Raw genomic sequence first — 12,667 nt, 5'->3', positions numbered from 1 at the left:
GTACAAACATTCTTCAGAAAACTACCAAACTGCCAAAGTGACCATTTAAATAACTCTTCAGGGACTTCACTAGTCCAGTATGTTTCTCTGGATAGAAATGCATTTCTGACCCTGGACAGAAAGTGTCACCTTTTACGTTGCAGAGATGGATGGGATTTGAACAATGAACATAGATAATGACTGACACAAGAATAAAGAGATCACACGCTCACGACCACAAGTGAACCAACTTCCCTGAGTAAAATGTGTATACACTCCTTTCACAGTCATCAGGCATTTCAAAATCATTCCATGCAGAGATGGACCTTACACAGCATATATGAGCTGTATGAAGGGAAGCAGATGACACAAGGTAGCGAAAAGATTTTGATATGATTCTACACTTAGCTGAAGAAAAACAGAAAAGCTGCAAGAAGATCTACTTTTAGAATTACCTGCTTAGAAGGTCAGTGATTTTCCTGATTTTGCTGCTAAACCAGTAGATATTATGCATCTATTCTGGTCTTACCTAATAAACCTGCATTATTCTTTGGATATATGAATCAGAATATGAACAGACAAATCACAGGAGCAATAGGACAAAGACCAAGATTAATTTTCCAATGTCTGTTAAAGTGGCATTCAGGGCAACATTTTTTTTGTGTGTAATGATGGGGACGGGTTAGACAATATGTTAGCAATTTTTTTTCTCTAACTGTAGCCCTGCTGCAGACATCTCCTTGCACATCCCACTATATATATATATATATATATATATATATATATATATATATATATATATATATATATATATATATATATATATATATATATATTTATTTATTTTATTTTTTTCATTCTATATCTCAACTTTTTTTCTTTGCTTTTTCTAATATACCGGACCTATTCTGGCACTTCTCTCCTACATGTAAAAATCATCTTTTTTTTTGCTAGAAAATTACTCAGAACCCCGGTAATGCACAGTATTTGCACAATAATTTTTCATGAATTAAAAAATAACAAAACAGTAAAGTTAGAAAATTACTCAGAACCCCCAAACATGATATATTTTTTTTAGCAGACACCCTAGGGAATAAAATGGCGGTCATTGCAACTTTTTATCTTGCACGGTATTTGCGCAATAATTTTTCATGAATTAAAAAATAACAAAACAGTAAAGTTAGCCCACTTTTTTTGTATAATGTGAAAGATGATGTTACACTGAGTAAATAGATACCTAACATGTCACGCTTTAAAATTGCGCACACTCATGGAATGGCGCCAAACTTCGGTACTTAAAAAACTCCATAGGTGACGCTTTGAAAATTTTTACAGGTTACCAGTTTAGAGTTAGAGGAGGTCTAGTGCTAGAATTGTTGCACACGCTCTAACGCACGCGGCGATACCTCACATGTGTGGTTTGAACGAAGTTTACATATGTGGGCGGGACTTGCGTGTGCATTCGCTTCTGAGCGCAAGCTACCAGGCAATTAAAAAAAAAAAATGTATTTTATTTTACTTAATTTTTTTTATTTTTACATTTTTATTTTTTTGATCACTTTTATTCCTATTACAAGGAATGTAAACATCCCTTGTAATAGGAATCTATTTGACAGGTCCTCTTAATGGAGAGATGTGGGGGCAATAAGAACCCACATCTCTCCTCCAGGCTGGAAAGCATGAGATCGTGAAAAAAAATTCACCGATCTTCATGCTGACAGCCGTGATCGCTGCTTTGTTGACATCCGAGATCCCGGGCGTGACGTCATAATGTCGCGCCTGGGCCTCCGACGGTCATAGAGATGACTGGTGACCATCTGGTCACCGGAAATCTCTATCGTCATCATCCGGCGCTGGCCGATTCTTTCTCCGGGCCCCCGATGGCACGGGAGAGCCCAGAGAAGCACCGGATGGCGGTGGGAGGGGGGCGTCCCCTCTCGTCGCCTATAAGAACGATCAAGCGGTGGAACTGCCGCTATGATCATTCTTATTGTTCACAGAATCGCCGGCTGGAAAGAATGATATCTGAATGATGCCTGTAGCCACAGGCCATTCAGATATCCACACTCAAATCAATGACGTTTTTTTTACTATGGCCCGGTTTTGAAGTGGTTAGTGTATGCCACATTCACTATTTCATAAATATAGCCCTAAAGCCCCATACACACTATCAGATTTTCTGCTGATTTTTGTCTTCAGATTTACCAAAACCATGTAGTGCAAGGGCCTGCCTGATTGCATACAAATTGAAACTCCTAAGGTTTTACCTCATATTACATGGTTTTGGTAAATCTGAAGGAAAAAAATCAGCAGAAAATCTGATAGTGTGTATGGGGCTTAAGGCTGTTGTGAATTGACGTAAAAAAAATGAAGATCAAATGTTCAATGTATACATCTTACCAGACCTAAACCAAAAAAAAAAAAAAAAAAAAAGGAAACAATACAACCACCACATCTAAGAACATTTTCTCCAAGTAGAGAAAAGATCTGATGTGCCATTTCCTATCAGCTGAAAAGGCAACATCAATTAAGTTGTCTGTTTTGTAAATGACTAATTCCATCAATCCACCATCTAGTGGATAAAGTGGAACAAAGACCCGAGACATGTTTGATGTCCAGCTTGTGTGACAATCATGGCTCCTTCCATAGATACCATAGATAAAATAATCTAGACAGGAAGGGTGCTATTTATATCATTACTAACAGGAATTCAAAATGAGAGTGGACAAAAGCCTAAAAAAAAAAGAATGCAGCCACCTTATCTGGACTTAAGTCCTTATTAAGGACTAGTAAACTGCATACAATATATTGCACTTTTTTTGTAGATACAATACGCTTTAAGGTGAAGGCTGTTCTAGCTTTTCTCCAACCTTCAAAACAAGCCTAAACATGCTGTACAAGGGAATCTTATTGGTGTTTTACAATTACGGATTTATATGCAGTGAGTTTAGCTATCGTAACATGCCCTGCCATATTAACGTGCCCTAAAAGGATTTGCTTTCTAAAATTACTAAAAATACAGAGTTAACCTCATTGATAGTTATGGCTCACACAAAAACATCTCTATTATAAGTTTCACTAGTCTGTTAAAATCTGCATGTGTAGACATCTGTAAATTAGCAATTGTGTAGTATTCTAGGGCAGGGGTTCTTAAACCAGGCCTAAGGCTTCCACCTAACACTGCATGGACTGTGACTACTTACAAGAGCATGTGAAATTACAGCTACTCATTGCTGTCAGATGTTATATACTCCCTGTTACTGAAATGATCTGCAAAATGTGTGCACTGCTGAGGCCTGGGGACAGTTTTTTTTCCAGGAACCTTCAAGTTAGGAGCATATGTCAGCCCTTTCTGCCCCTTGTCACCTGTTGACATGTACGCACTTCATCACTCTGAGCCAGCTCTTGACAGTTATGACCATGCCTGTGCATTGGGATGGTCATTTTTTCCCATGAGGGGTGCTTGTGACAAAGTGACAATGCAGGAGCACAACTAAGACTTGTCAACCCATAACATGAAGTATCAAATTATAGCATGATCAAAAGGTTTCATTTTAACTGAAGCTGCAGATTTTAAACAATAAATTCAAAGTTTGAAATTACATTGTAATTGCATGTTAAGCTTATACCATACAAAGTTTTCTTTAGTTACGGTAATTGTATGAAATATGGTAGAATTTTATCCAACAACATTGTAGAACAAGTATGATAATGCAATACTTAAAAGCATATCCCTAATATTACTTATTAAAAAGGTTTGGCTCTCAGGTTAACAGCAATGTATAACTAAGGCCCCATGTACACTGCTGCTGCTGCTAAATGGACGTTTAGGAGCAGTTGGGCATTTTTTTTTCAGCTGCCCCTGAACTCTCCTCTACGTTATCAGTACATGTACACAGGGTCATTTATAGTGGTTTCTAGGCAGTTGAGTTTAGAGGCTTTTTTTCGAACCCCCAAAAAATGCGTTCAGAAGCTGTGTTTAGAGGCATTTCAAGTGCCAAACGCGGCTAAACGAGGGTAAACATGGTAACTCGCATTTAGTCCCGGCGTTTTTCAGAAAAAAAAAAAAAAAAAAAAACGCGGCAAAACAGACGTTTTAAACGTGGGTTACTATCTGTCAAGTTAAATCGTTCAGAAGAGGTTGTAAAAACATCCATGTACATTAAGCCTAAGCTACAATCTATTCCCAGTCTGCTTCCCTATCTGCATTTTATTAAATCTGAAAAGAATGTGTCTTTGCTCTGAATGTGCAAGTTAGTTTATTCCAAAAATGTAGTGCAACTGCAGCCACAACGTGAAACATTGGTTAGACCTATCAATCTTCTATTGCAAATTCAGATAAAAATAGGTAGACCTGTACCACTTTAAATACACCAGAATGCCCACACAATATGCTAAGCACATAAAATATTACACTAACTGTTCTTTATTTATATCTAAGTATTTTCAACAACTTACAACTTAAAGTAAAGTAACCTCAAATCAGCCAACCCCAATAAATGCATTCTTCTGACAATAAAGATTAACTGGTTAACCTTTTCCTACACTTTTAGATACAAAACCATTTAAACACCCAGGAGGTGAAGAAAATAACATTTCAGTGGACTCCTAAATAACCTACATGTGCTTTAGTATATCCAGTTATAAACTAAAACACTCAGATCATATACTCAAAATGCCAAATTCATAAAAAAGGTCACATGGGTAAAAACTTACAAGGTGTAAAGCAAATTAACTACTTCAGCTCCGGAAGGTTTTACCCAATTCCTGACCAGGCCATTTTTGCGATACGGCACTCAATCGCTTTAACTGACAATTGCGTGGTCGTGTGACGTTGTACCCAAATAAAATTTATGTCCTTTTTTCTCCCACAAATAGAGCTTTCTTTTCGTGGTATATGATCGCCTCTGCACTTTTATTTTTTGTTGTTGCTGTTTATAGCGCAAAAAATAGAAAAGGACTAGGAAATTTGGAAAAATACATTTTTTATAAAAATTTCTGCTATAATACATATCCAAAAAAAAAAAAAAAAAAGTAAAAATACAAATTTCTTTATCAATTTAGGCCAATATGTATTCTTCTACATATTTTTGGTAAAAAAAAATCCCAATAAGCGGTATATTGATTGGTTTGCCCAAAAGTTAGTGTGTCTACAAACTACAGGGTAGATTTAGGGACTTTATTTTATTATACTAGTAATGGCGGCGATCTGCGATTTTTAGCGGGACTGCAACATTGCAGCGGACAAATATGACACTGAGTGACACTTTTTGGGGACTAGTGACACCAATAAAGTGATCAGTGCTATAAAAAGTGCACTGATTACTGTATAAATGGCACTGGCAGGGAACGGGTTATTCCCTCGTGAAGACTAAAGAATAAATTCAATATCTTCGCCATCTCCACATCCTTTGTAACCAGATGTCCTTCCTCATTCTTTATGGGGCCAATTTGGTCTGTCCTCCCTTTTTTACTGTTTACATACTTAAAGAATTTCTTGGGATTTTTTTTGCTCTCCTTCGCTATGTGTCTTTCATGTTCTATCTTAGTCGTCCTTATTACACCCTTACATTTCTTGTTGCATTCTTTATAAAGTCTGAATGCTGATCATGATCCCTCAACCTTGTATTTTTTGAAGACCTTCTCCTTTGCTTTTATATGCATTTTTACATTGGAGTTAAGCCATCCAGGACTTTTGTTCACTCTTTTAAATTTATTACCCAATGAGATGCATTGGCTAATGCCCTTAATATGCTATTAAAGCAAACCAATCTCTCTTCCGTGTTCTTTGTTCCTAAGATTTTATCCCAAATTATGCCTTCTAGCAAGGTTTGTAGTTTAGGGAAGTTGGCTCTTTTGAAATTCAGTGTCTTTGTATTGCCCTTATGTTTCCCATTTGTGTGATTTATACTGAAGCCAATTGACCTGTGATCGCTGTTACCTAAATTGCCCCATATTTCCACATCAGTGATCAGGTCTGTATTGTTGGTAATCAGTAGATCAAGTAGCGCTTTACTACTAGTTGGTGCGTCTACCCGTCTGACCCATAAAGATGTCCTGCAAGACATTTAGGTACTGGCGAGCCTTAGATGAATGTGTGGTTCCCTCCGCCCAGTCTGTCTGTATAATTAAAATCCCCCATTATGATAACACTTCCCATTCTCACTGCTAATCCAAATTGTGATTGGAGATCTGTCCCCCCTTCCTCCCTCAGGTTAGGGGGCCTATAGCATACTCCCAGTATTATTTTCCCCTTAGCTTCATCCATTTGGAGCTCTACCCATAAGGAATCCACCTCCTCCCTAGCTTCCTTAGTGATGTGATCTCTCACATTCACTTGTACATTATTCTTAAAATATAGGCATGCTCCTCCCCCCTTTTTACCCTCTCTATCCTCGCGATAAAGGGTATACCCTTGAATGGTTGCCAGCCAATCATGAGAGCTGTTGAACCAGGTCTCTGAAATTCCCACAAAATCGAAATCATCCTCGTACAACAGTATCTCTAGTTCACCCATCTTCTCCGCCAGGGTCCTGGCATTGGTGAACATGCCACATAGTTTAGACCGGTCGCATATTATTCTCTTATTGGGTGTTCCGAGATTGCAACTAGGACTTGCTACTGCACTTACCTTGGGTTTCTGTGCTTTGGTCAACCTACCACTAATGCCCCCAATACTACCCTCTGGAATATGTTCTGCGGTGACTATCTCTACCTATTGTGAAATAGAAGGAAAATTATAAATGGTTTTCACAAATAAAATATCTGAAAAGTGTGGCATGCATTTGTATTCAGCCCCCTTTACTCTGATAACCCCAACTAAAATTTAGTAGAACCAATTATCTTCAGAAGTTACCGAATTAGTCAATAGAGTTCACCTGTGTGTAATTTAATCTCAGTATAAATACAGCTGTTCTGTGAAGCCCTCGGGGTTTTTTTTAGAGAACCTTAGTGAACAAACTGCATCATAAAGGCCAAGGAACACACCAAACAGGTCAGGGATAAAGTTGTGGAGAAGTTAAATAGCAGGGTTAGGGGTTATAAAAAAATTATCCCAAGCTTTGAACATCTCACGGAGCACTGGTCAATCCATAATCCGAAAATGGAAAGAGTATGGCACAACTGCAAACCTACGAAGACATGGCCGTCCACCAAAACGAACAGGATGGGCAAGGAGAGCATTCATCAGAGAAGCATCCAAGAGGCACATGGTAACTCTGGAGGAGCTACAGAGATCCACAGCTCAGGTGGGAGAATCTGTCCACAGGACAACTATTAGTCATGCGCTCCACAAATCTGGCCTTTATGGAAGAGTGGCAAGAAGAAAGCCATAAGAAGTCCTGTTTGTAGTTTGTGAGAAGCCATGTGGGGAACACAGCAAACATGTGGAAAAAGGTGCTGTGGTCAGATGAGACCACTATTGAACGTTTTGGCCTAAAAACAAAACGCTATGTGCGGCAAAAAACTAACACTGCACATCACCCTGAACACACCATCCCCACTGTGAAACATAATGGGGTGGCAGCACCATGTTGTGGGGATGCTTTTCTTCAGCAGGGACAGGAAAGCTGGTCAGAGTTGATGGGAAGATGGCTGAAGCTGCAAAAGACTGGAGACTGGGACAGAGGTCCAACTTGCAGCAGGACAACGACCCTAAACATACATACAATGGAATTGTTTAGATCAAAGCATATTAATGTGTTAGAATGGCCCAGTCAAAGTCCAGACCTAAATCCAATTGCGAATCTGTGGAAAGACTTGAAAACTGCTGTTCAGATGCTCTCAATCCAATCGAAAAGAGCTTGAGCTATTTTGCAAAGAAAAATGGGCAAAAATGTCCCTCTAGATGTGCAAAGCTCGTAGAGACATACCCAAAAAGACTTGCAGCTGTAATTGCAGCGAAAGATGGTTCTACAAAAGTATTGACTCAGGGGGGCTGCATACAAATGCAAGCCACACTTTTCACATATTTCACTTCACAATTATGTGCCACTTTGTGTTGGTCCATCACATAAAATCCCAATAAAATACAGTTACGCTTTTGGTTGCAACATGACAAAAAATTGAATACTTTTTTTGTAACCTTAAATACCTTTTGAGTAACCAGATATAACCCACAGCCTCCCTCTGTCTGGTGTGCAGTCTTTATTTGTTAAGCTTATATGCACCAGTAACCAATCCATCCTTTCTATTCCTGTAGTACAAGCAGGTGTGGCAAGATCACAAAAAATACTCATTTCGAATCGATCGTATGATAATCAAATCGTTTGTACAGAGGTTTGGAGAGCCGAACATGACAGTTCATCCGATATTATCCGATGGGACAAGCATGAAAATTTCTCTCGTACGATACCAGATCGTACGATTTTAGTTCAGTCAGTACAGCTGTCGTTTGAAAATACAATACAAATACATTACAACATATGACATCACTTTCAATTTTTTAGTCTGTCGTGTGAGAATTTTCACAACTTTAGTAAACTCTGCATGTTAAATATGTGAATAGCATGCACAAAAAAAACGGAAAAAAAAAAAAAAAAAACCCAACGAACGATCTGTTGTCCGATTTTTGGATCGTGTTCATAGGGCTTAAGGCTAGGATTTAGCGTTGCCAGTGAACTCTCCCCTGTACCAGTGTCATTCAAATACAGATGCAGTCATAAAGGAGGACAGTTCGGAAGCTCTACTGAGGCTTTTCTAATCACTAATCAGTGAGCATGAAGCAAAAAAAATAAAATAAAAGTACATATGCTTGAATCAGAATGTCTATCTACATGTCACTGCTCAGAACTGGGTAGGTAATGTAGTGAAAAATAGTGAATATACATTCAAGAATTTCTTTTCTTTTTTTATAGCTGCAATGTGTGCTTGACCTTCAAGTAGCTCCCCTTTTTGCAGAAATAACACTGATCTACAAATTATGGAAAATTATAGACCTCCGAGATAAAATGTGCTATTTCTTACATATTTTGATTAGATGAATTAGAAAACAGGTGATAAAAGATGCTGGTTGGCTAAAGTTATCAAGATATTTCACAATAAAGATTCATACACAAGCAAGTATATTTGCCTACAAGGAGGAAGGTGTCTGATGATCATGATGCCTCGTAACTTCGACAAAGTACAGTAGAACAATGAAAATGGTACCACATGAAAGTGTATAAAATTTATCTTCACTTTGAGACTAAAGATTTTTACCCAACTGTAATATGTAATTTTTGCAAGGTACATTTTTCTTGATCAGATCTACGCATCATACAGTTAGATCTAGTGGCTTTTGAAAGTGTCATTGCCTAACATTTCCAAGGAACAGTTGCATGATTTTTTCCTTCAGAAGCCAAAGATGTCTTGAAACTGTAAACAACGCAGATAACTTCTGCTACATTTGTGGCAAGGTTACATTTACCATCTCAAAAGTGCAGTATGATGGCTGTGGTAAAAAAAAAAAAAAAAAAAAAAGGCATACCACCTATATTTTGAATGCAAAATAGAGGATCAGGACACGAGTTGGGCCCCTCATTATTGATGCATTGCATGTGCAACTTATCTGCGTCATTGGCTAAACAAGAAAAAAAAAGTCCATGCCTTTCGCAAGTCCCAATGGTGTGGAGGGAGCATGAAAATGTTACATGAAAACCCAATTAATGGAAAGTTATCTGATTGGTATCAATAAAAAGACACATTTATAATGACTGGCGTGGTATCTTTCTCATGGCTATTTTGCAGAAAAATTAAGAGCATAATCGCACATCCCCCTCGTAATTTTGAATCATTTTGATGCAATTTTGACCTGAAGCTGCATCTTGGAAACTGGAGCCAATTAATACTCAGGATGTAAAATTTAACTACTTTCATTTCCAAGGCTTTCTCCTTGTAGACCACAGTGTAATTATGTATTTAGGCAAATTAATAATTCGTCCTGGTCTTTTACAATGCTAAAAGTTGGTATTTAACCAAAACTAAAGGGAGGGGGCAATGGTGGTAGTATTAAGTATTTCTGCCATATCTGTTTTTTCAAACGATACATTTTTGAATGACAATTTAAGTACAAACATGCTTTCAAGTGAGCAACAGCGTTTGATCTTTGCATGCTGGTAATGTGAACAAAGTTTAGATGGCTGATGCTAGCCTTAGCTTTTAAAAACTCTATTTGAAGGAAGTGAAGTGATAATTTCAACCTATTGACAATATGTTCATAAAATAACTGATTTTTTTTTTTCTTTTAAACAGGTAGAAAGATGCATCCTACCTCAAATTCTTATGTCCCGACACCTATAAATCAAAACTACCATATGGCTAATTTCACTAAACATTCCACTAACTCCACCTCAACAGACAATTCAACATGTTCAATTGAAGAGACATCACTTGGTGCTGCTTTAGTGGTTTTTTATTCTTTAATTTTTATTGTGGGATTGTTAGGCAACATGTTGGCCTTATATGTGTTTCTGTTCATCCACAACAAAAGAAACTCTGTACAAATTTATCTCCTCAATGCGGCAATCGCTGACCTGCTGCTGATTTTCTGTCTTCCATTCCGGATAATGTATCACATCACCCAGGAGTGGAAACTGGGGGTTGTATTCTGTAAAGTTGTTGGCAACCTATTTTACATGAACATGTATATTAGTATTGTCCTTTTGGGGCTCATCAGTATGGATCGCTACATAAAAGTTAAAAAGTCACAGCGAAGACGGAAAGTTTCAAGAAGGAAATGCAGCATTCAGATCTGCTGCAGCTTGTGGGTGGCAGCCATTTTGTCTGGGATCCTCCTTATCGCAACACAGTCAATCAAGAACCAATCAAATGAAAATGTTTGCTTTCATTATACAAACAAGAAAGACGCAGTTTGGCAAGCAGCATTTAATTACTTTATTGTACTGATCTTCTGGATAGTGTTTATTATGCTGATCCTGTCATATGTGAAGATAGGCAAGAACCTACGCAAGATTTCCAGAGAGCGTGCCTACCTACCAAATGCTGGGAGATATAAAAATACAGCTTATAAGTCATTTTTCGTCCTTTTCATCTTTACCCTGTGCTTTGTACCTTATCATACCTTTAGGATTGTATATATTACAACACAGCTGCAAAATATCTCATGCTATTGGATAGAGCGAGTTCACAAAACAAATGAGATCACGTTGGTGTTTTCAGCTTTCAATAGCTGCCTGGACCCGGCCATGTATTTTCTATTGTCTAGCAGTGTTCGTAAAACAGTGTTCCGCCTGCTCTGTAAAAGCAATCGGGATACTACCAGGAGTGAAAGCAACACATCAGAACTCCATCATGGATATACTCTACCTGATAGTGTGCCCACTGTGCACTCTCAGACTGCCACTCCTCTTAATCAAAGAAGAATTATCACAACACAAAGTTTAAACATTTAACAAAAAAAAAAAAAAAGGAAAACATTTTTGCATTACTTTTAATAAAACCAGTGTGGATTTACTTTTCTAAAAGACAGCTCACATCTCTCTCTTACCTGTGCTTCCTATTCAACTAAATGTACAATTATACTTTAAAGCAGGGGTCTCCAAACTTTCTAAACAAGGAGCCACTTTACTGTCATTCAGACTTTAGGGGGGCCCAACTGTGGCCATTGGGAGTTGAAAAGGTGCCGACGTCAGTGGGGAAAACCCATTGTTTCAGTGGGAGTAATTGTGCCCCATTGTTGGATGTAACTGGGAGGAATTGTGCCCCATCATTAGGCCCAATTGTTGGCGTCATTGGGGAAGGATAGTGCCCCATCGTTGGAGTCATCGGGAGGAGTTGTGTCCCTCATTGGTTTTAGTGGGGGGAATTATACCCCATTGTTGGTATCAGTGAATGAAACAGGGCCTCAAGGGCTGGATAAAAGCAAGCAAAGAGCTGCATCTGGCCCCCGGGCAGCAGTTTGGAGACCACTGCTTTAAAGGGTAGAAAAACTTGCAGTGCTCATCTAGTGCTACAGTGCCTTCTGACATTATGCCAGACATGGCTATAGGAAATGCTCCTCTCCATTCTAAGCAGCCTTGGTCTCAGCACATGCATGCAGCTTTAGAGGACACTGGAGCTGCAGAAAACATAAGCATGGCTTCAATCATGGGCAATCAACCTTGGCAATTAACATTGCTTTGCCCGATTCTAAGGTCTGTATTGCTAACTTTGATAGAGAGGCCAGAACACTAATTCTTCATCACTCTGCAATTGTTACATGGAACAGTTTTGCAAATTTTTAAATTGAAATGAAATGTCAATAGGCGCAACTGTACTTTAGATTAGATAATCATAGATAAGATAGTCATGCAAAAGGAAGAAATGAAGAAATCTCGAAATTAAGTAAATCTTTCTAAACCACATATGTAGCTATCTGCAAATTAATCAAGTTACAAACTTCTGTGGAAGGGGCCTAACACTTAAATTCTCCCCCGCAATCATTAATGTGAGCTAAGTTCAGCCTTATGTCTCAAAATGAATCAGTATTTCTACCTTTATTTTGCAGTATCCAGTGCAGTCACTTGACTTCAATTCTACTTCTTCTGAGACTAAAAGCAGACAGTGGGTGTGGTTACTGAAAGCTAGTGACATCACTTCATGGGAGGGACCCTGTTCCTATATAGCCAGTGGAGGTATACAGGATGGAAGGAGGTTCCCGCCCAGTGTTCTCTCATCAGTAAGGATGCATTGTACTTTCTAATGCATGAGA

The 12,667-nt window shown here is 38.4% G+C and overlaps 2 protein-coding genes across 16 annotated transcripts in view; one reads left to right on the top strand and one right to left on the bottom strand.

Annotated features, from left to right (window-relative positions):
- The window catches only part of CASK (calcium/calmodulin dependent serine protein kinase), a 508,902-nt gene that overhangs the window by 279,209 nt on the left and 217,026 nt on the right, over positions 1 to 12,667 (bottom strand). The window lies entirely within an intron of this gene.
- GPR34 (G protein-coupled receptor 34) lies at positions 3 to 11,445 on the top strand. The gene is made up of 2 exons (XM_073616290.1): positions 3 to 445; positions 10,210 to 11,445. The coding sequence occupies exon 2, from the start codon at positions 10,218 to 10,220 to the stop codon at positions 11,367 to 11,369; it is 1,152 nt and encodes a 383-aa protein (XP_073472391.1). The 5' UTR covers positions 3 to 445; positions 10,210 to 10,217; the 3' UTR covers positions 11,370 to 11,445.

This window comes from Aquarana catesbeiana, linkage group LG02, assembly GCF_042186555.1.
Source record: "Aquarana catesbeiana isolate 2022-GZ linkage group LG02, ASM4218655v1, whole genome shotgun sequence".
Lineage (NCBI taxonomy): Eukaryota > Metazoa > Chordata > Amphibia > Anura > Ranidae > Aquarana > Aquarana catesbeiana.
Note: the sequence above shows the minus strand (reverse complement) of the source record. Positions and strands in the feature narration are given on the sequence as shown.

Coding starts and splice junctions, on each gene's coding strand:
- GPR34 (XM_073616290.1), top strand. CDS start 10,218: ATGCATCCTACCTCAAATTCTTATGTCCCGACACCTATAAATCAAAAC.